At 39.8% G+C, this 23,524-nt stretch overlaps 1 protein-coding gene across 2 annotated transcripts in view; it reads right to left on the reverse strand.

The window, feature by feature from the left end:
- RFTN2 (raftlin family member 2) overlaps positions 1–22,033 on the reverse strand; it is a 94,424-nt gene extending 72,391 nt beyond the window's left edge. Inside the window, exons 1-2 of one of the 2 annotated variants that reach the window (XM_025405283.1) lie at positions 21,728–21,951; positions 21,272–21,418 (exon numbers count right to left, since the gene is read on the reverse strand). In XM_025405283.1, the coding sequence (XP_025261068.1) occupies positions 21,272–21,410 (139 nt within the window). In that variant the 5' untranslated portion in view covers positions 21,411–21,418; positions 21,728–21,951. Of the gene's footprint in view, positions 1–21,271 lie in introns of both variants that reach the window. The other variant, XM_025405282.1, reaches the window with a different exon arrangement.
- Between the last annotated feature and the right edge of the window lie 1,491 nt (positions 22,034–23,524).

Here is a 23,524-nt window from a genome sequence, read left to right on the forward strand (position 1 = left end):
CAAACTGATGGGGTGGCTTAAATGAAGTTGAAAAGGGCATACTCTTCTGTTTAAGTGATCCATTGTTTAATTCTGTGTCTGTGTACACAATCTAAGAGCATCTCATGTCCAGTGCCAAGTCTTTTGGTGGAGGCTTGGAGATCCACTGGGTTAGAAGTAGCAAGGACACAATGATAATAGCAAAAGAGACAGACGACACCAGAGGGAATAAAATGAATTACAAAACTGGATAAAATAACTACACAAATATAGGCTGGGCATGGTGACTCACGCCTGTAATCCCAGCACTTTGGGAGACCGTGGTGGGAGGATCACTTGAGGTCAGGAGTTCGAGACCAGCCTGGCCAGCATGGTGAAACCCCATCTCTACTAAAAATATAAAATTAGCCTGGAGTGGTGGTGCCCTCCTGTAATCCCACTTACTCTGGAGGCTGAGATATGAGAATTGCTTGAACCCGGGAGACGGAGGTTGCAGTGAGCCAAGATGGGGCAACTGCACCCCAGCCTGGGCCACAGAGCAATACTCTGTCTAAAAAAAAAAAAAAAAAAAGTAACTATACAAACATTGGTCTGGGGCCACAACATAAAGGGCTTTTACACACGTCATTCATTTAAACTGATAACAATAATGAAATCATCCCCCTTTCATTCTGTTGTGTCAGAACACAGTTCTTAAAAGCAGAATTATATAACATGTTAAAATAATCACCAAGAAGATAGCTATAATAGGATAAAACTGATGCTTAAAGAGGCTCCTGTTTAGGTGCAGAATGTGTTCCCAAGAAATACCTCGTCTCTGGTGATGTCAGAAAAATTTTGCATCATTGGAATAAGTTCTGCTTTTCTGGTCTAATCCACATCTTCTTGTATTCTCAATAAAGTAAGGATATTGTCTTGAGTCTTACCATAGTAGAAATGTTAATGCAAGAAACACACACACACACATAAAAGTTTCAGGAGGAATTACAAACTGAGAAATCCAGAAAAGTTAGAACGGGAGAACAAATATTGTACATCGGTGCTAATAAACACATTTGAACATAAGCTTATGTAAAGATCATGGGGCTGGGCTCGGTGGCTCATGCCTGTAATCCCAGCACTTTGGGAGGCCGAGGCAGGTAGATCACGAGGTCAAGAGATAGAGACCATCCTGGCTAACATGGTGAAACCCCGTCTCTACTAAAAATACAAAAATTAGCCAGGCGTGGTGGTGTGTGCCTATAGTCCCAGCTACTCGGGAGGCTGAGGCAGGAGAATTGCTTGAATCTAGGAGGTGGAGGTTGAAGTGAGCCGATACCACGCCACTGCACTCCAGCCTGGAAACAGAGAGAGACTCCATCTCAAACAAACAAACAAACAAAAAAACACACCCTATTTGTTTTGGGCCCACTGCTTTACATTAATATTCAACTGTTTCAAGTGTGCATGTTCTCCTATCTGGAGGTCAATGTCTTTTCATAAACTGTAGCACCTAGCACAGAGATGACATTATGGTAAGTACCTAAAAATACTTATTAAAAGACTGACTGAATGAAAGCTTGGGCGTACTATTAATATATTTCACTAACAGAGCTCCAGGGTACTCATGGAGCAGTGGTTTAGGCCATAGATTCTAGCACCAGACTTCCTGGATCCAAATCCTAGCTCTGCCACACTTAGTAAGGTATTTCCCTTCCATGTGCCTTAGTTTCCTCATTTGCAAAATGAGAATAATCAGAATCCTCCTTATATGGTTGTTAGGAGGACTAATACATTAACCTTTGTTACTAGAGAGTGTCTGGCACATAGTAAGTGCTCTACAACCACTGGTTGCTTTGTAATAAGGTCCTCTTCTGTGGAAAGAGAGGCGGTACACTATTCTCTTTAAGAGCATTAGGCGTTGGAAGCAATTCACCTGGGTTCGAATCCTGATTATGCCATTTACTAAGTATGTGATCTAGAACAAGTTACCTCTCCTTTCTGAAACAAGAATAAAGAATAGTATTAACTTCACAGAGTTATTGTGAAAATAATTGTAAAACATGAGTCCAGGGCCTGGCGCAAAGTAAACACTCAAACATCAGTGATTTGCCCATTTGTTGATGGTCCAGCTCTGAGAAGATAGTTTCAAATGAAGCTGCCCTTGGAGATAAGTCATTATTGGTTTAAAAAATCTCCAGGAAGATCATGGTAGGGATTTGAATATATTCCAAAAACATGGCCTGGTTCCCAAACTACAGAACTCTGGATTAGAGGTCTCTAACTCACACTCCACAGCAGAAATCTTGAACTCATGCTCTAGATCTTGCGTCCCTAACTCAGACTTAGATCAGGAGTCCCTAGATCTAAGATCAGTGGCCTCTAGCTCAAACTCATCTACTACATAGAGTCCTTGACTCAAATGCCCTATATGTACTAGGCTGATAAAACAAAGAAAGGAGCTACACAGGAGGAGCCTGCAGGACCTGGAGGAGAACACTCAAAGCTTCATCCAAAGACTGCACCATCCCTGGGCCCAGTGCTGCCATGTGGAATTGTGGGCCCAGGTCACTGGATCTTCTCAGTTAAAAAAATAAAAATATATACATATTTTTTTGGTAGAGATGGGGTCTTGCTATTTGGCCAGGCTGGTACTGAACTCCTGGCCTAAAGTGATCTTCCTGCCTTGGCCTCCCAAAGGGCTGGGGTTACAGGCATGAGCTGCTATTCCTGGCCAAGGATCATCTAATTTTTAAAAAAACCCCTAAATCCAATTCTTATATAATATTTCCCAATTTAAAAAAGTGATAATTAATTAAAATATTTAATACTGTCCACCAGAAAGGAGACCTGTCTGAAGGCTAAATACAGCCTGAGTCTCATTAGATTGTAACTTCTGCCCTGGGTCACCCCAGGGATTCTGTAGACCAGAGCTTGCCCAGGTCCAGGTCAGGCCACCTAGACCATTTGAGACAATGTTCAGCCTTCTAGGATACAGAAAAAGTGATCTAGTTTTCCTAGACTTGGCCTCAAGCACTGAGCCTATTGTGGAAACATAATTATTCACTCTGGTGAGCGCTGATGAAAATTCCTCACTCTACAGGCACAGCTCTCCCCTTCTTCACATCTCTGAACTGAAGCACGTTTGAACACCCAGCAAGTTCCTAACAGCCCTCCCATCTCATTTCCGCATGGTTTTAAACATCATGTTATTTAAACATTTTTCTCATTTTCCTCATTTGTAGGGATGGGAGAATCATGGTGATGGGGGGCTGAGGTTCACTCTATAAGAAAGTTGTCCTTATTATTGAGACCTGATGTAAACAAAAGGAGTGTAAACATTGGGAGTTGTAATGTAAACACTGGGAGTTGCTGTAAACATGCCATCATTCAAGGAAGGTAAATTCAGGAGCAAGAAGAGGAACAATAAATGTAGGAATTTTGTTGAGAACTTTCATTCACGTAATTTCTCTGGTTCTTAATAATGTTTAAAACCGTGCAGAAATGAGATAGGAGGGCTGTTAGGAACTTGCTAGGTGTTCAAACCTGCTTCAGTTTAGAGATGTGAAGAAGGGGAGAGCTGTGCCTGTAGAGTGAGGAATTTTCATCAGTACTTACCAGAGTGAATAATTATGTTTCCACGATAGGCTCAGTGTTTGGGGCCAAGTCTTTGATTTGATGTCCTTATGCTGGGGCAGTAATATCAGAGCCTTTATTATGTTTTTTCACCCCTCGTGCTACCTTGTCTAAGACCTATTTCTTAAAAATATAAATGTTTTAGAAAAAAAATGAGTATCCTTTAAGGACTTGGATTTGACTTCCTTCCAATGCCTGGTCTTCATAAACCTTACTTATGTGGGGTGTGTGACCCCTAAGCATGCACATAGTCGTCTTTTTTTTTTTTTTTTTTTTGACAGTGTCTCTCTCTGCTGCCCAGGTTGGAGTGCAATGGCGTCATCTTGGCTCACTGCAGTCTTGACCTCCTGGGCTCAGGTGATCCTCCCACCTCAGCTTCCTGAGTAGCTGGGACCACAGGTGCATGCCACTACATCATGCTAATTTTTTGTAGTTTTTTTTTTTGCAGAGATGCGGTTTCTCCGTGTTGCCCAGGCTGGTCTTGAACTCCTGGACTCAGGCTATCCTCCTACCTAGACTTTCCAAAGTTCTGGGATTACAGGCATGAACCACTGCACCTGGCCCCTATTACTTTTTAAACAGAGGAAATTAAGGAGGAGGTAATGGTAGTTTAGTTAGAATTTGAACAGCACAGGTGGTTAGGAGTAGCTGCAAGCCTTCTCTTCTTAGCTCCCCAACCACCAGCAGTTCTTTCTCAGTTCTTTGGGGTAAGAAACAAATGGGGTTGTTTACAGCTTTAATGGGTGTGGTTGGTTACTGTTAAATTGATGCTACATTATTTGTAAGAGCTTTATATATCTTGTAAGGCTATCATGAGGAATTCATGAAAGAAAGCATTTTGCAATTACTTTGAAAACTGCAAAATGAATGTTATTATTAAAATTAAAACACGCTGAAGGTTAAGTAACATTTTTCATTTATTCTTACAGTTTCTAAAATAAAACATCAAAGACTTTTTATACTCTTTTGCTTAAAAGCTTCATAGACAAACATTGAATTTTAAAAATAGAAAAAGTCATATACTATGACTTTTAACATAAAGTCATATATTAAAGCTGACTTTGTTCAGTGCTAAAAGTTTTGCTCTGATGATGTAACTCTATGAAAATAGTCCAAGACATACATATTTTCTTTCCACCAATTTACTTGTGATGATTGGTGTGTATTTTTGAAATACTTGTGAAATATTAGGACTGGGCACAGTGGCTCACGCCTGTAATCCCAGCACTTTGGGAGGCTGAGGCAGGCAGATCAGGTGGTCAGGAGATCGAGACCATCCTGGCTAACATGGTGAAACCCCGTCTCTACTAAAAATACAAAAATTAGCCTGGCATGGTGGTGTTCTCCTGTAGTCCCAGCTACTTGGGAGGCTGAGGCAGGAGAATCACTTGAAACCAGGAGGCAGAGGTTGCAGTGAGCAGAGATCGTGCTGCTGCACTCCAGCCTGGCAACAGAGCAAGACTCCGTCTCAAAAAAAAAAAAAAAAAAAAGATATTATTTCCTCAGAGAAAAATACAATGTACAGGCTTGGTGCAGTGGCTCATGCCTGTAATCCCAGCATTTTGGGAGGCTGAGGCGGGTGGATTACCGCAGGTCAGGAGATCAAGACTATCCTGGCCAACATGGTAAAATTCCACCTCTGCTAAAAATACAAAATAAACCTGGCGTGGTGGCGTGTGCCTGTAATTCCAGCTACTTGGGAGGTTGAGGCAGGGGAATTGCTTGAACCCGGGAGACAGAGATTGCAAGTGAGCTGAGGTGGCACCATTGCACTCCAGCCTGGGCAAAAAAGAGCAAAACTCTGTCTCAAAAAACAACAACAACAACAACAACAACAAAAACTATGTACAAACACTAGCAAGTCTACATTTTCAAAAGGGAATAGACTGTCAATCTCCATATTTTATCTAGCAATTATACTAAAAAATAACAAGTAACATACCAAGTACATATTTTGTGCCAGCCAATATGTGAAGTGTTTTATGTGCCAATTCTTAATTTTTGCAAAAATCCTATAAGATAAGTATTATCATTATTTTCAGATGAGGAAACTCAGGAAGAAAGGGACTAGGTTACTGGCCCAAATTGCTACTAAGTGGTGAGGCTGTGATTGACTCCAGACAGAGTGAGTCCAGAGCCAGTGTACTCTAGTGCCTACAGAGAAGCAAAACTTCATTGATCTGGATCATATTAATTCAGAATTTGTGAAAATAAAATTCAGACATGAGCTGGGTTAAAGCTTTTAAACCATAATAAATTGTTAACCGATGTAATGCATGGCTATTAGAAGGAGTTTCTGATTTATGTTATTTATCAAAATGTTTTCAATAACTTAGAAATATACACTACTATATAAATAACATCTGAGGGCCGGGCGCGGTGGCTCAAGCCTGTAATCCCAGCACTTTGGGAGGCCGAGACGGGCGGATCACGAGTTCAGGAGATCGAGACCATCCTGGCTAACACAGTGAAACCCCGTCTCTACTAAAAAATACAAAAAAACTAGCCGGGCGAGGTGGCGGGCGCCTGTAGTCCCAGCTACTCAGGAGGCTGAGGCAGGAGAATGGCGTAAATCCGGGAGGCAGAGCTTGCAGTGAGCCGAGATCCGGCCACTGCACTCCAGCCTGGGCGACAGAGCGAGACTCCGCCTCAAAAAAAAAAAAAAAAAAAAAACAAATAAATAACATCTGAATTGTTATTGCTTATGTTTTCAATGAAAGCTTCCATCCCTTCTGTCACTCATTTATGTATTAATTGAAGTAATATAACTGCAGTTTTAAAAATTGACTCAGTTTTTTACATATTTATGAAGTACATTGATATTTTGTTACAATCATAGAATGTGTAATAACGAGGTCAGGGTATCTGAGGTATTCATTGCTTTGAGTATTTATCATTTCTTTTTTTAAATTTTTGTTTTTTGAGGCAGTCTTACTGTGTCGCCCAGGCGACAAGATGCAGTGGTGCCTCCCAGGTTCAAGTGAGTCTCGTGTCTCAGCCACCCGAGTAGCTGGGATTACAGGCGTGTGCCACCACCACGCCTGGCTAATTTTTGTATTTTTTGTAGAGATGGGGTTTCCCCATGTTGGCCAGGCTGGTTTTGAACTCCTGACCTAAAGTGATCTGCCTGCCTTGGCCTCCCAAAGTGCTGGGATTACAGGTGTGAACCACTGCGCCCGGGCAAGTATTTATTATTTCTATGTGTTGGGAACAATTTCAAGTCCTCTCTTATTACTATTTTAAAATATACGATATATTGTTGTTAATTAGAGTCACTTTACTCCACTGTTGAACAATATAACTTACATTTTTTATCTAATTGTATGTTTGTACCTGATAACCTACATTTCTTCATCCCCTGCTCACACCCACTCACCCTTCCCAGCCTTTGGTCATCATCATTTAACTCTCTACCTGTGTGAGATCAACTTTTTTAGCTCCCATATATGAGTGAGAACATGCCATATTTGTCTTTCTGTGCCTGGATTATTTCACTTAACATAATATCCTCCAGCTCCATCCATGTTGCTGCAAATGACGTGATTTCATTTCATTTTTTTCTTTTTTTCTTTTTTTGAGACATGACTCCAGCTCTGTTGCCCAGGCTGCAGCGCAGTGGTGCAATCAAGGCTCTCAGCAACCTCTGCCTCCTAGGCTCAAGTGATCCTTCCACCTCAGCTTCCAGAGTAGTCAGAACTACAGGTGCATGCTACCATGTTTTGGTAATTTTAAAATATATATATGTATTTTTTTGTAGAGATGAGGTCTCACAATGGTGCCCAGGCTGCGATTTCATTCTTTTTTTATGGCTGAAAGTATTCCACCATGTACATATGTATTATCTTCTTTATGCATTCTTCTGTTGGTGTACACTTAGGTTGACTCCATACCTTTGCTTTTGTGAATAGTGCTCTGATAAACAGGTGAGTGCAAGCATCCCTTTGATATACTGATTTCTTTTCCTTTGGATAGATACCTAGCAGTGGAATTGCTGGATCATATAGTAGTTCTATTTTTAGTTTTTTGAGAAATCTCTACACTGTTTTCCACAGTGGTTGTACTAATTTACATTCCCACCAACAGTGTAGAAGAGTTGCCTTTTGTCTACCTCCTCATCTCCACAGGATCTCTTTTTGTCTGTAGTAACAGCCATTCTAACTGGGGTAAGATAACATCTCATTGTGGTTTTTCATTTGCATTTCCCTGGTGATTAGTGATATTCAACATTCTTTCATATACCAGTTGGCCATTTGTATGTCTTCTCTTGAGAATTGTCTATTCGTGTCATTTGCCCACTTTTCAATGTGATTTTTTAAAATTGTTGAGGTGTTTGAGTTCCTTGTGTATATTCTGGATATCAGTCCCTTGTTGGATGAATAGTTTGCAAATATTTTCTCTTATTCTGTAAGTTTTCTCTTCATTCTGTTGATTGCTTCCTTTGCTGTGAAGCTTTTCAGTTTAATATAATTCTATTTGTCTATTTTTATTTTAGGTGTCTGTGCTTTTGACGTCTTAGCTATAAAATCTTCCCTAGGCCAATGTCCTGAAGTGTTTTTCCTATGTTTTTCTCTAGTAGTTTTATAGTTTTGGGTCTTATGTTTAAGTCTTTAGTCCATTTGGAGTTGATTTTGTAGTGGTGACAGATAGATAGTGGTTTGGTTTCACTCTTCTGCATATGGATATCCATTTATTGAAGAGGATGCCCTTTCCCCAGAGTATGCTCTTGACGCTTTTGTTGAAAATCAGTTGGCAGTAAACATGAGAATTTATTTCTGGGTTCTGTATTCTGTTCCATTGGTCAATACCAATACCATACTGTTTGGTTACTATAGCCTTGTAATATATTTTGAAGTAAGGTAGTATGATGCTTCCAGCTTTGTTCTTTTTTTCCTAAATTTTTTTTGGTTATTCTGGCTCTTTTGTGGTTCCATAAAAATTTTAGTATTTTTTTTCTATTTTTGTGAAAATGACATTGGTATTTTGATAGGGGTTGAATTGAATATGTAGATTGCCTTGGGCAGTATTTTAACAGAATTAATTCTTCCAATCCATGAGCAGGAGATGTCTTCATTTGTTTGGTGTCCTCTTCAATTTCTTTCTTTAAAATTTTTTAATAAAAATTTAAAATTTTCCTAGAGATGAGTTCTCACTATGTTGCTTAGGCTGGTCTCAAACTCCTTGAGTCAAGCGATCCTCCCACGACCTCCTAAAGTGCTGGGATTACAGGCGTGAACCAGTGCACCTGGCCGCCTTCAATTTCTTTCCTTAGTGTTTTGTAGTTTTCTTGTAGTTGTGGGTTTGTCATATATGGCGTTGATTATTTTGTGGTATGTTCCTTCTATGCCTAGTTTGTTGAGAGTTTTGGTCAAGAAGGGATGTTGAATTTTTTTAAATGTTTTTTCTGCATCTATTGAGATGATCATATGTTTTTTAGCCTTCATTCTGTTGATGTGATGTGTCATGTTTATTGATTTGCGTATGTTAAACCATGTTTGCATCACTGGTATAAATTCCATTTGATCATGGTGTATTATCTTTTTGATGTGCTATTGAGTTTGGTTTGCTAGTATTTTGTTGAGCATTTTTGCATTTATATTCATCAGGGATATTGGCCTGTAGTTTTCTTTTTTTATTGTGTTGGCCTTATAGAATGAATTAGGGAGAATTCTCTCCTTTCCAATTTCTTGAAATGGCTTGAGGAGGATTGCTATTAGATCATCTTTGTATGTTTGGTAGAATGTGGTAGTGAATCTGTCCAGTTTTGAGGTGGTGAATCTGTCCAGTTTCTTTGTTGGGACACTTTCCATTACTGATTTAATCTTGTTATTCATTACTGATCTGTTCAGGTTTTCCATTTCTTCCTGATGCAATTTTGGTAGGTTGCATGTGTGCAGGAATTTATCTATTTTTCTCTAGGTTTTACAGTTTGTTAGTGTATAGTTGTAATAGTCTGTAATGATCTTTTGTATTTCTGTGGTATCAGTTATAATGACTCCTTTTTCATTTCTAATTTTGGTCTTTTCTTGGTTAGTCGAGCTAGCAGTGTATTAATTTTGTTTATCTTTTTGAAGAATCTGCTTTTTGTTTTATTGATCCTTTGTATTGTTTTTGTCTGTATTTTGTTTAGTTCTACTGTTTCTTATTTTTTTCCTTTTACTAATTTTGGGTTTGGTTTGTTTTGCTTTTCTAGTTCTTTCAGGTACATTATTAGACTGTTTATTTGAAATCTTTCTACTTTTTTGATGTAGGCATTTATTGCTATATACTACTCTCATAGTATTGCTTTTGTTGTATCCCACAGTTTTTGATATGTTATATTTTCATCTTCATTAATATCAAGACATTTTAAAATTTCCTTCTTCATTTCTTCATTGACCCAATAGTTATTCAGTAGTATGCTGTTTAATTTTTATCTATTTGTATAGTTTACGAAGTTCCTCTTGGTATTGATTTCTAGTTTTATTCCATTGTGGTCTGAGAAGATACTTGATATGATTCCATTTTTTAAAAAATTGTGTCTGGGTATGGTGGCTCATGACTGTAATACCACCATTTTGGGAGGCTGAGGTGGGCAGATTGCTTGAGGTCAGGAGTTCAAGACCAGCCTGGGTAACATGGCAAAACCCAGTCTCTACAAAAAATACAAAAATCAACCAGATGTGGTGGTGTGTGCCTGTAGTCCCAGTTACTCAGGAGGCTCAGGTGGAAGGATTGCTTGAGCCCAGGAAGTTGATGCTGCAGTGATTCATGATTGTGCCACTGCACTCCAGCCTGGGAGACAAAGGGAGACCCCATCTCAAAGAAAAAACAAGTTGGCTAGGTGCAGTGGCTTATGCCTGTACCCCTGGCAATTTGGGAGGCTGAGGCAGGAGGATTGCTTGTCTCAGGTGTTTGAGACCAGCCTGGGCAACAGAGTGAGACCCCTAGCTCTACAAAACTTACAAAAATTACAAAAAAAAAAAAAATTAGCTAGGTGTGGTGGTACATGGTTGTGGTCCCAGCTACTTGGGAGGCTGAGGTGGGAGGATCACTTGAGCCTGGGAGGTCAAGGTTGCAGCAATCCATGATTGTGCCACTGCACTCCAGCCTAGGCAACAGAGAGAGAACTTATCTCAAAAATTTTTTTTGTTGAGACTCATTTTCTGGCCTAATATATGATTTATTCTAGAGAATGTTCCATGTGCTAATAAGAATGTGTAATCTGAAGTTGTTGAATAAATGCTCTGTAAATGTCTGTTAGGTTCATGTGATCTAATGTCTGTTTTAAATCCAGTGTTTCATTGGGTACTCATGGACCCAAAGATGGCAACAATAGACACTGGGACTACTAGAGAGAGGGAATGGGGCAGAGATCGAAAAATTAACTATTGGGCACTACGCTCACTACCTGGGTGACAGGATCGGTTGAACCCCAAACCTCAGCATCATGCAATATACCCATGTAACAAACCTGCACATGTACGTCCTGAATCTAAAATAAAAATTGACATTATTTAAAAAAGTTAATAATCAGGAAAATGGTGGTGGGGGGGAGCAGTGAAGAGATATGAGGGAACCCTCTATGCTCTCTGCTCAATTTTTATGTGAAACTAAAACTGCTCAAAATTAAAATCTATTGGTTTATAAGAAATAAGTCCAATGTTTCTTTGTTATTTACTGTATGGATGATCTGTCTAATGCTGAAAGTGGGTTGAAGTACTCCACTAATCTCGCATTGAAGTCCATCTCTCTCTTTAGATCTAGCAATATTTGCTTTACGAATCTGGGTGCTCCAGTGTTGGGTGCATATATGTTTAGAATTGTTATATCCTCTTGCTGGATTTATTCCTTTATCATTCATTATGTGCCTTGTCTTCTTTTTTTTTTTTTTTTTTTTTTTACTGTTTTTGACTTACTGTTTTGACTCTTTTAGCTGATATAGGTATAGCTATATCTATTTACTTCTGGTTTCCATTTACATGGAATATCATTTTCTATCCCTTTACTTTCAGTCTATATGTGTCTCTATAGGTAAAGTGCATTTCTTATAGGCAAGACGTAATTGGATCATGTTTTAAAATTCATTCAGCCAGTCTATATCTTTTAAGTGGAGAATTTAATCTACTTACATTCAAAGTTATTACTGAAATGTGAGTTTTTGTTCCTATCATATTGTTAATTGTTTTCTGTATGTTCTTTGTTCCTTTATTTTGCTCTTCCTGTTTATCATTGTAGCTTGGTGGTTTTATGCAGTGGTGCCATTTAGTCCTTTCTCTTCCTCATTTGTGTGTTTACTTTACCAGTGAGTTTTATACTTTTGTATAGTTTTCATGATGGTAAATGTTGTCCTTTCACTTTCCAGGTTTAGAACTCCCTTGAACATTTCTTGTAAGGCTGTACTAGTGGTTGTGAATTCTCTCAGCTGTTGCTTGTCTGGGAAAGACTTTATTTCTCCTTTTTCTATTTTTTATTCGAGATGGAGTCTCACTTTGTTACCCAGGCTGGAGTGCAGTGGTGCAATCTCGGCTCACTGCAACCTCTGCCTTCCAGCTTCAAGCATTTCTCTTGCCTCAGCCTCCTGAGTAGTGGGGACTACAGGTGCCTGCCACCACGCCCAGCTAAGTTTTGTATTTTTAGTAGAAACAGGGCTTCACCATGTTGGCCCGGCTGGTCTTGAACTCCTAACCTTAAGTGCCTCGGCCTCCCAAAGTGTTGGGACTACAGGCGTGAGCCACTGCGCCCAGCCCTATTTCTCAATTTATGAAGGCAAATTTTGCTGGATGTAGTATCCTTGGCTGGCAGTTTTTTTCTTTGAGCACTTTGAACATGTCATTCCATTCTCTCCTGGCCTGTAAAGTTTCTGCTGAGAAATCTGCTGTTAGTCTGATAGGGGTTCTTTTATAGGTGACTAGATACTTTTCTCTTGCTGTTTTTAGAATTCTCTCTTTGTCTTTAGCATTAGACAGTTTGACTATAATGTGCTGTGGAGAAGATCTTTTTGCATTGTATGTGTTTGGGGATCTCAGAGTCTCCTGTACCTGAATGTCTAAATCTTGGGAAGTTTTCATCTATTATTTCATTAAATAGGTCTTCTAACCCTTTCATTCTTGTTTTGCCTTCTGGGATTCCAATAATTTGAGTATTTGGTAACTTCATGGTGTTCCATATGACATGAAGACTTTGTTTATCCTTTCAAATTCTTTTTTTTTTCTTTACTTTTGTCTGACTGGATTATTTCAGAAGACTTGTCTTTGAGTTCTGAGATTCATTCTACTGTTTGATTTAGTCTATTGTTGAAGCTCTTGAATGTATTTTATATTTAATTCAAGGAATTCTTCAGTTCCAGAATTCCTGTTTGGTTCATTTTTATTTTTATTTTTTGAGACAAGGTCTTACTTGTCCAGGCTACCAGGCTGCAGTGCAGTGGTACTTGGCTCACTGCTTCCTGGGTTCAAGTGACTCTCCTTTCTCAGCCTGCTGAGTAGCTGGGAATACAGGCATGTGCCACCATGCCCAGCTAATTTTATTTTATTTTTTCCAGTAGAGACGAGGTTTCACCATGTTGGCCAGGCTGGTCTCAAACTCCTGACCTCAAGTGATCTGCCTGCCTCAGCCTCCCAAAGTGCTGGGATTACAGGCCTGAGCCACCGTGCCTGGCTGGGTTTATTTTTATATCTATCTCTCTGGTAAACTTGTCATCATGTCCTGAATTGCTTTTCTGATTTATTTGTATTATTTTTCAGAATTCTCTTGTATTTCACTGAGCTTCTTTAGAGTTAATAATTTGAATTCTTTCTGGAATTTCATGAATTTCTTTTTGTTTATGATCTGTTGCCTGAGGATTATTGCATTTCTGTGGAGGTGTCACATTTCCTTGTACTTTCATGTGTCCTGCATTCATATGTTGATATCTATGCATCTGGTGTAACAGCCACTTCTTCCAGTTTTTTGAATTTTCTTTTGTGGAAAGGTTTTTCCTGAGGATGTATCTATGGTGTTGGTTGGGTAGGATGCTTTGGCTTTGATTCTAGGTGTGTGGAATAGTGTAGTCTCTGTATGATTTATTTGGCTGTAAACAACATCAGTTGTAGCTGTGATTTCCATGGAGGCTTAGGGTGTGGTTATTAGTGGATGCTGTGGTGAGGTTTTGTTGGGGACTGGGATGCCAGGTAGGCCAGTCTTTGGGCCCCAGTGGTGGCAGCAGAGGGTTGAGCATGCCTGTCTTTGGGACCCAGTAAGGCACTTGTTGGCAGGGGTGTTAGCAGGTCCAGGTGGGCCAATTCTTGGACTTCCAGGAAGCTTAATTTTGCCAGTAGTGGTAGCAGTGGGTTGGGAGGGTGGGAGGGTCCTTGGCCCCCTGGAGAGCCAGGGTGGCATGGGTGATTGCAGTGACAGTGATGGGGCAACCTTTGGGTTGCAAGCAGTGCAACCTGGTGTTGGCAGTGTCTGTGGTGGGCTGAGTAGGCCAGTCCCTAGACCTGCAGGTGGGTGCATGCAGATAGGTGCCAGCTATGGTGGCAGCAGCCAGATGGGTAGATTTCTGGAAGGAGTGTTCAGGTGCCAGTGGTGGTGAACTTGGCTGAACAATCCCCTGACCTCTGGGCTGTGTGCTCTGGCATGTTGAGAGGAGTGAAGCTAGGCTAGAGGGGCTGTCCTCAGTCCTCTGATAGCATGTGCAGGCACCAGTCATGGTAAGCAGGAGTGGGATGTTCCCCAGGCCACCAGTGGAATGCTCAGGTTGGGGGCAGCAGTGGCCATGCTGCTGTCCTGTCACTGGGGTGGGAGGTGCTGCCTTCAGCGGTGGCAGCCTGGACAGGTGGGGAACACATGTGATGCTTGTGCCTTGGCCTCTGCCGTGATAGCCTATGCCTTGGTAGCACTTCAGCTCTGGGCATGGTAGCCTGTGGTCATTGATGCCTCAGCCCAGACGCATGTACCTGCACCTGGCAGTAGCCTGCACCTGGATTGTACCTGAGGCCTGGCTGCAGTAGCCTGCATGCAGTTGCTTGTGCCTCAGTCACAGGGCAATAGTCCACATATCTCTTGTGGCTCAGCCCTAGCATCACTGAGATCTACGACAGTACTCAGTCCATTGGGGGTGGGGCTCTAAAATGGTGCCTTGCTGTAGCTGCCTAAGTCTCCGGGGGTGTTTGGGACCCAGTATGCCCTTCCTCCCTGGGACAGTCCTGTGGCACAATCTCTTGGCAGCTCCCTGTTAGTTTCAGGGCCTCAAGGGTTGAGGAGCTCTCCCATGGTTAGAACTGCAGGGGTCCACAGTGGGAAGGTGAAGTACTGAGGGTCTCTCCCTTAACCTTTCCTCATACTGGGGAGTCTCTCTCAGCCCTCAGCTGATCCCAACCGAACAAGTTGCCTCACTTCCTTCTCCTTCCTTGTTTTAGGTATTTCTTGTCACTTTCTGTGGAATTCCAGTGTTTTATCTTGGATGATCTACTCAATGTGTGACTATCTACTCACTGTTTTGGTTCTTCCTAACTGCAATTTTAAAATACAATACAACTCTATTGAGCTATGTAGTTCATTATTATAGGCAGATATATGAAGGACCAAATTATGACCAAACTCCTGAAGTCTTATGTTTACTGCTATCTCCTTAATATGCTACATTCCTACCATTCTGTTTTATTTTCAGTTTCCAGACAGACCACAGAGTTTTCTGTCCCTTCTGAGTATTTGTACATTTTGTCTTTCAGCCATATTTGCCTTATCCCTACTCACTTCCTATTCAGTCTTTTCTTTTTTTCAACTTTTTTTTTTGGGTTGGGGTGAGTGGAAATGTAACATACAAAAGAAAAAGACACAAAACATGCTTAAGACTACCAACACTAGGGCAGCAGTCCCCAACCTTTTCGGCACCACGGACTGGTTTCATTGAAAGCAGTTTTCCTATGGATGGAGGCAGGGAGTGGATGGTTTCAGTATGAAATTGTTCCATTTCAGATCATCAGGCATTAGTTAGATTCTCATAAGAAGTGTGCAACCTAGATCCCTTGCACACGCAGTTCACAATACATGCTCCTATGAGAATCTAATGCCATTGCTAATCAGGCGGTAATGCTTGCTGGCCTGCTGCTCACCTCTGGCTGTGTGGCCCTGTTCCTGACAGGCCACAGACCAGTACCAGTCTGCAGCCTGGGGGTTGGGGACCCCTGCACTAGGGTAACCACTATTCATTCAAAAATTAGAAAATAGCCAGCACTTCAGAAGCCTTTACCCTTTCCAATCACAATGCTCCTGTCCTCTCTGCAATACCTTGATTTTCATGATAATGACTTTTTTGCCTTTCTTCTTAGTTTACTTCCCAGAATGCAGCCCTAAACACTATACTTCCGTTTGAGCCATCAAAGGGAATCATATAGCATGGACTTATGTGTCTGTCTTCACACAATATCATGCTTGTGGAATTCATCTTGTGTAATTGGAGTTCCTCTGTTTTCACTGCAGTGTGGTAAGAGTTGGCAAACTGTGGCCTGTGGTCTGTTTTGTTATATGTTGTCTACGGCTGCTTTTGCGCTACAACAGCAGAGTTGAATAGTTATGTCGGAGATCTCATATTTACCATCCAACCCTTTACAGAGTATTTGCTGATTTCTGCAGTATTGTGTGAGTACACCACAATTTATTTTTTCCATTCTTTTGTTTTTTGGAGTTCTGGGTTGTTTACACTTTTGAGTTATTACAAACAACACTTCTGTGAACATTCTTGTAGTGCCTCATGGTGCACATGTACACTCATTTCTGTTGGGTATATCTTTAGCTAAGTAGATAATGCCACACATTTTTTTTCCTAAATGATTCTAACAATTTACCAACACTGGTGTTTGAGACCAGTCTGGGCAACAGAGCAAGACCGACCTCCATCTCTACAAAAAATTAAAAAATAAGCCAGGCAAGGTGGCACATGTGTAGTCTCAGCTGCTCCAGCAGCTGAGGCAGGAGGATTGCTTGAGCTTGGGAAGTCATGTTTATAGTGAGCTGTGACTGAGTCACTGCACTTCCACCTGGATGACAGAGTGAGATCCTGTCTCAAAAAAAAATATCTATTTCAATTCCTTCCTGAAATTTTCAGTCAGCTGTGCATCCATAACTGCCTCAACTAAGATCTTCCACTGCCACCTCAAATGCAACATGACTGCAATGAAATTGCTCTTTGACTACAGACAGACTCCCTTCGGGGTGCCCCTCCTTCTGTAAGAGGACTCATTATTTCCATAGTCACTCAGGCTTGAAACTGGGAAGTCATCCTGGATTCCTCATTCTTTCCATCCCTTCATATCCAGCCAGTCACAGGCCAAGTTCCTCCTTCATAACATCTGTTATATCTACCCCTTGTATCCTATCCCTATTACTGACCTTCACCCACAGGTCTTCTTCATCATTGGCCTTGACTTCTTGCCTCCATCCCTTCTCACTGCAATTCCACATGAATCTTCTTAAAACACTTTTCTGCCCCTATCAACTACTTGTTCAAACAGCCTTTACTGCCATTTATCTTCCATAGAATTAGGTCTTAACTCTCTAGCTAAGCCAGAACCTTCCCATATCCCATTAGTTTAGAATCTTACTTTTTGCTTCCTCTCTAGAAAACCTCCTTTAGCTCACTGCTCTGTTCACTAGCCCTTGAACTTACTCCAACCTCTGAATCTTTTTCTGTTTAAGCCACTTTCTTCAAGGGTCAGTTAAAGTCCTAACTCTAGTTCCAACTGATCCTATTCAAAATTGATTTCTCCTTTGTCTGATACTTGTTGTAGCACACTATTTCCTCCACATGTACCTTGTATTATAATTTTTTGTTCATTCACTCATTCGACAAAGAATATTGATCATCACTCATATTCCAAACATCGTGCTGGACACAGGGTGTATAAAGATGTAGATGATATAATTCCTAACCTTGATGAGTTCATGATCTTGTCCAGTTTGACCAAGTTGAATACAAAATATTCGAGGGCTGAAACTGTCTTACTCTTTTTTATATTTCCAATGCTAATCAGCATTTTCCACAGAGTACATGTATAATATATATCTATTCCTGTTAATGGTGATGATGAAAGGCAAATATAATTTCTTGTTCTAATAATAATGAAGCAAGCTAGAGGCTAGCAAAATTTCACTCATATTTTATGTAATTCTAGCAGAAATTCAGATAAGGAAGCTACCATCCAATTTTCTGTTGGGTTTTAGTATTGTAGAACCTCTTTTTACTCACAAAGCTATAAATGCTCTAAAAATTCTTAAGGCTGTTATTATTCAGGTTGTTTCCTGGAATTGTACAAGGAGGTAAATTAACCCTTTTGGATCACTTGTAGAGTTATTTTAACTTTTTGTTAAGAAACCCTATAACACACTCATATACATACATCATATACTTTCATAAACACATATAGATAGATATACTACAAGAAATCTCTAGATGACTTCAAATTCTCACTAATAAGCAGGAATAATGAATTGTTACTTTATCATAATACAGTGAAAGAAGTCATTACTATACAATAATCCAGAAAACATATCAAAAACATTTTACTGAAGGCTCATTAGTGCAATTGGTAGACTTGGCATAAAGTTCCAGAAAAATTCTGCCTACTTGGATGAGACTTTAAATTTCTTGAAAGAAGGGGCTATGTGTTTTATTTCTTTCATAGTACCTAAGATACCCAGCATGGCAACGCAATCAGGAACTACTCCAAAAACATTTGTCTAGTTGCAGTTGCACAAACTAATAATTTTATGGCCAGAATAAGAAAAATGTGTATGAACCTTTGCAAAGAACATATAAGTAACCAATACTTGATGATTACGTATCAGAGGGGAAATGTAGGAATTATTTTAATGACCTCAATAGGTTGGTCAAAAAGCATCTTGCAGGAGCTGGGTTTAAGGAGGAATGTGGAGACAGAGGGTATTCTCAGAGGAAGCATCGTACCAGTTAACTTTTATCAAGTGCTTACTAAGTGCCAGATACCTTTCCAAGTAGATCATCTTATGTTAGTTCCTTTGATCCTTAAAACAACTCTGTGATGTCAGCACCATGAGAACACCCATTTTATAGATGAGGAGAAACTGACATAGAGCAACATTTACAAATTTGCCACAGTTTTCAGCCTAGATTAGGACCCCAAAACCATGACTCCAGAGCTTTGTATGCTTCAAGTCTACACTATGATTTCTCCTATAGAGATGCAAATAATGATTCAAGGGCCAAAAAGAAAAAGAAAAGTGTGGGGAAGGGAGAGGAAGAGAGACAGAGACAGAGAGATAAGGAGAGAATGGGAGGTGTAAGTTGTTTTGTTTTCTGGGTGGAGCTTTGAAAGTGATATATAATTGAATGGAAAATAAGTAAGTTGTTCAAGAAAGTTACAACCACCATAATGCAGGACAAGGCACTGTGAATTTTCAGAGGGTCTCCTCCTCCTGCCCCCATTGGATCTACTTTCTGTGCCATGGCCTCTATTTGGAAAAAACAGAGGAAAATAACGTAAGAGACAGGCTCATCATGAGCACACACGGCCGTCACCAGGCCGTTTTATTTCCTGAAAGGTTGCTCATTCCATGGTGGCCTCTGACAGGCAGGAGGTGCCACTATTCAAGACTCCTCCCGGCAACCCCAGGACAGAATTACCAGTGCCAAACAGAAGGCTGGCATGTTTTAACCCACCCATGACCCGCTCCTATATACACTGGAGTGGCAGCCGGAGGTCAGAGACAACAGAAGAGCAGCAGGGAAACTATGACCTGGAAGGTGGTTTGTGGAGCTGGGCTGATGCTGAGTCCTGGCTTCTGAAGCAAAGGCAATGGGGAAGACAGAAACAAAGAAAAACTAAAACAAAAACATGTGGAAAAATGGGAGAGCAATGGGGCACCAGGAGACTAGGCGCCTGTACCAAATAGGAACCAGGTGCAGCTTTAAAGTATGTGCCTGCTTTATGTGTTAACATTTGCACACTCTGCCCGTACTTAAACTTTTACAGTGTAATACTCTGTTATCTCTTCTAAGCACCTAGAGTGGAAGGTAGAAATTATACTCCTTTCACAGAGAGAAGGGCTTCTGAGAATAACAAAACCCACATGACTTTTGAATAAAGCTGCAGATCTTTCTGATTCAAGGATGACTGCATTTATACAAATTTGTTTGAGATGTTAACATTGTTGCAAGGAAATGAATCAGAAAAACTTTTCAAGTTACTTTAAACCCTATGATCCTAGGATGGATTGTGCAGAGAATCCTAAAGTACAGATCAAAATGGTTCTGACCTAAATTCATGAATAGACAGTGTTTCAAGATTAAGGAAAGTATGTGTCCGTCTCCTATGGATTTACAGAAACTAGTCCTAAAAAAAAATTGACAAGGAAAATCAGTGGTGTGAACATAGCACCACATTACAAATATTTTCTCAAATGAAGGTTTTTGAAAAAGTGTAGAAAAAATTCAAACGGTTGTTTGGATACTTCTCTGATAATCGTCATTATCTTAATCCATTTTTAACATTCATAATTAAAAAGAAAATTAAGAAATTAAGAATATTAATTTTTTTCCTTTGGTAGCCTTAGCTTTAAACAAAAATAGGATGTGAACATATTAAAAGTCTATGTACAGATTTTGTGTATGTCCCTGGAAGGGAGTCTGTTTGCTGGCCAGCTTAATTTTTGACAAAGAAAAATGGGCTGCTCTTGCTTCTTGCACAAAGATGCACTGTTTCTAGAGCAAAGGAAAAAAAAAAAAGGAGGATGTGTGTAAACAATACATTTGGAAAAAATTAAGATAATATTCAACATGATAATTTAGTATAAACTTTTTGAGAATGGATAAAATGTGTGGCTCATTAGAATTAAAAATATAACTATAATAAGAACTTTAAATACTAATATCTGATAACTTTAACAGCAAGCAAGGCACCCTAAAATTCATTTTCAGTACCTCATCATTAAAGATGTAGCTCTTTTTAAAAGCTGCTTTGTCTATGCAGTTGTACAGTACTCTAAAGTTTCCACAAGAAACGAGGCAAAGTATTTGTGAAATCGAGCCACCTCGATTCCTTCCACAGAGCTGCCATCTGGGCTTGTTTATTTGTGTTTCCAACTTTCGGGAACAGAGAGTTTCTCTGTTGGGGACAGGGCACTGAGTAAAGGAAGTGTCTTACAGAAGGCTATCTTTTTTTTTTTTTAACTACATATTCAAAACTTACAGTTTAGTTTGGTCAAAAATATCAAATGACTACCATAATCACAGAGTCTAACACAACTGGAAGCCTCAGAATTGTCTTAGCAAACACTCTTCCACGATATGATGCAAGTAATATTTCCTACATAATACCTTCTTGTGATTTTCAAATCTTTTTCACAATACAAACCGTCACTGAGGCTATATAGCTATTTGTCCTGGAAATCAAGCATTTTTCATAAATCCTTCTATAATAAGTATTTGATTTAAAAACGAAAGAAGTATTTCCAGGCAATTTTCCTAATTTTAGAAGGTACATAAGAGCCATGTTACCAAAAAAACAAAGCAAACAGCAAAACAAAAATCTTACAAAGTATAATTAAGAAGCAAAGCATTATTGTTTGAATATACAATCTCATTATGAAGAACAGTTTAAAAATTTGTAAGTCCACACTTAAAAACACCTAGTAGTCTCTTATCTCTGAAACATTTAACAAACAAAATAGAAGCAAAAAGTACCTTGTAGAGTAAAATCCAGCAATACATATTCGTAAGCAAATTCTGTCTTTGTTTCCACTTGCGGTCTCTTCAGGGTAGAAAATATTTTTCCAGGGCTGCTATCATCAGGGTCTTCTAGCTTTCTAAGTCCGCACCCCATGGCAAAATCTGCAAGGAATTAAATTGCAGGAAAGGGGAGGGAGAGCAGCAAATTCTGTTGTTTAAGCTGCAAAAAGAAACTTATAGACTTAACTGCTTTGATTTTGTTTTCAGCTAAACCATAGATAACCAAAAAGAAAACATCTGGGTCCAAAGAAAGGAGTTGAAGAATTTTTCTATCCATTTTTCTGTAAAGTCATTGAACCCATGATTAAGCTACAGCTCCAGGAGGCTGGGCTTGATCTTAGAGAAACATGCAAGCTGCTACAACTTAGCGGAGAATTTCCATGCCACGTCAATTTACAGCCAGCCCCCTACCAGAGTTCTGTCGCTCAGGGCACCAGCGGTGCTTTGTCTATCCCAGTTGGCTGGATGATAAAAAGAGGTGTCCAAAAACGGAAATAAAAAGGCAAAAGGGCAACTTGGATGTAATTATCTACAAGTAGAAGATATATTCAGACATAGTGGCATACAATTCTTTTTCTGTTTTCCCTCTTCTCTCTGTCCTGCTACCCTCCTTCCTCTCAACTACTACCAAGAAAGCAAAAGGAGAGAGAGAGGGAGAGAGAGGCAGTAGGGGGGTGGAGAGAGAGAGAGAAAGAGAGAGAGAGAGAGAGGGAGAGAAAGAGAAAATGAAAAGAATGGATTCTCAACATATTTAGAAACAAAAATCATTTCCAGAAAGGAAGTCAGTTTTATGAGGAAACTATTTCTGGAGTCTAAAAGGAGAAAAGTAAAGTTAAAAAAACAGCACTTTAGTCTTGAGATAGTACTTTTGAGAATTTCTTTCCACATGAAGTTTCTTTCTGTTGGAAAAATCATATGCTAATTAAAAGAGCAAAGTGTAAAAAATTTATATTAAAATGTTGTCATAAAAAGACTTTACTTAATTGCAAAGGAGAGACAGTTACGTGTGTAATTAGTTTCCCCAACATCCTTAAAGAGTTTAAAACACTCTACTATTAGAAGGCTTATGATAGCAACTATAATACTTCTATAGATCTCAAAGTATCCATCATTAAAAAATAAAACAAAACTGACAACTTGATTCATTTATTTATTTTATTTTTTTGGAGATGTGGTCTTGCCTGTCACCTAGACTGGAGTGCAGTGGCCCAATCATGGTTCATTGCAGCCTGACCTCCCGGGCTCAAGCGATCTTTCCACCTCAGCTTCCCAAGTCACTGACACCACAGGGACATGTCACCACATCTGGCTCTTTTTTGTATTTTTGGTGAAGATAAGGTCTCACTATGTCGCCCAGGCTGGTTTTGAAATCCTCAGCTAAAGTGATCCTTCTGGATCGGCTTCCCAAAGTGCTGGGATTACAGGCGTGAGCCACTACCAATTCCATTCAGTCTTATAAATTGCCATTTAGCCAAGGTCAAGAACAATTTATAATGGACCAATTGTAATGAATGTTTATTGTGTTTTACCCTGTATAGGTCAGGAAGTATGGTGCACTCATCAAAACGGCGAGCCCTGGAATCAGGCTGCCTGGGTTCAAATCCTGCTTCTTAGGCCTACTAGAGATGTAATCTTGGGCAAGTTACTTGACCTCTTCAAGTTTCAGTTTCCTCCCCTGTATACGGTACTTACTTCATAGGCTTGTTATGAAGGCTGAATGAGATAATCTTATCTCATATCTTAACACTAGGCCTGGCTAATGGCACAAAATATATTTGTTGATGTGTGCACATTATAAAACAGTGTTAGGAGTAGGAATAGGAAGGAAGTGATTCTGTCACTGCTTCCATTATTTACAAAATAAACCCTTATCACAGTTGAGATTCTAGAGAGTACAAGCCTGAAAAATTTTTTCAATCACATTGAAGCCTGAGCATGAAAACTCTCAAAAGGGGGATGGATTATTTATTTTATAGATCACTATTACCTTTTTTTCTTTTCCTACTGCCTACTTGCCTTTAAATGTTTCATTTCTCAGAAATGTCTTAGAGAAAAATTCCATAGTCTTTCATGCTCCAGGATGAGCACTGTCAGTGGTAAGCAATTTCTGGATGACTTTGACTAAAAAGACAGCCAACTCTGACCCAGTGTGACTCATCTGACTGTTCACAGTACATGCCTGTCATTTTCCATATCCTCTTTGGTATG

The sequence above is a fragment of the Theropithecus gelada genome, chromosome 12, assembly GCF_003255815.1.
Source record: "Theropithecus gelada isolate Dixy chromosome 12, Tgel_1.0, whole genome shotgun sequence".
NCBI lineage: Eukaryota > Metazoa > Chordata > Mammalia > Primates > Cercopithecidae > Theropithecus > Theropithecus gelada.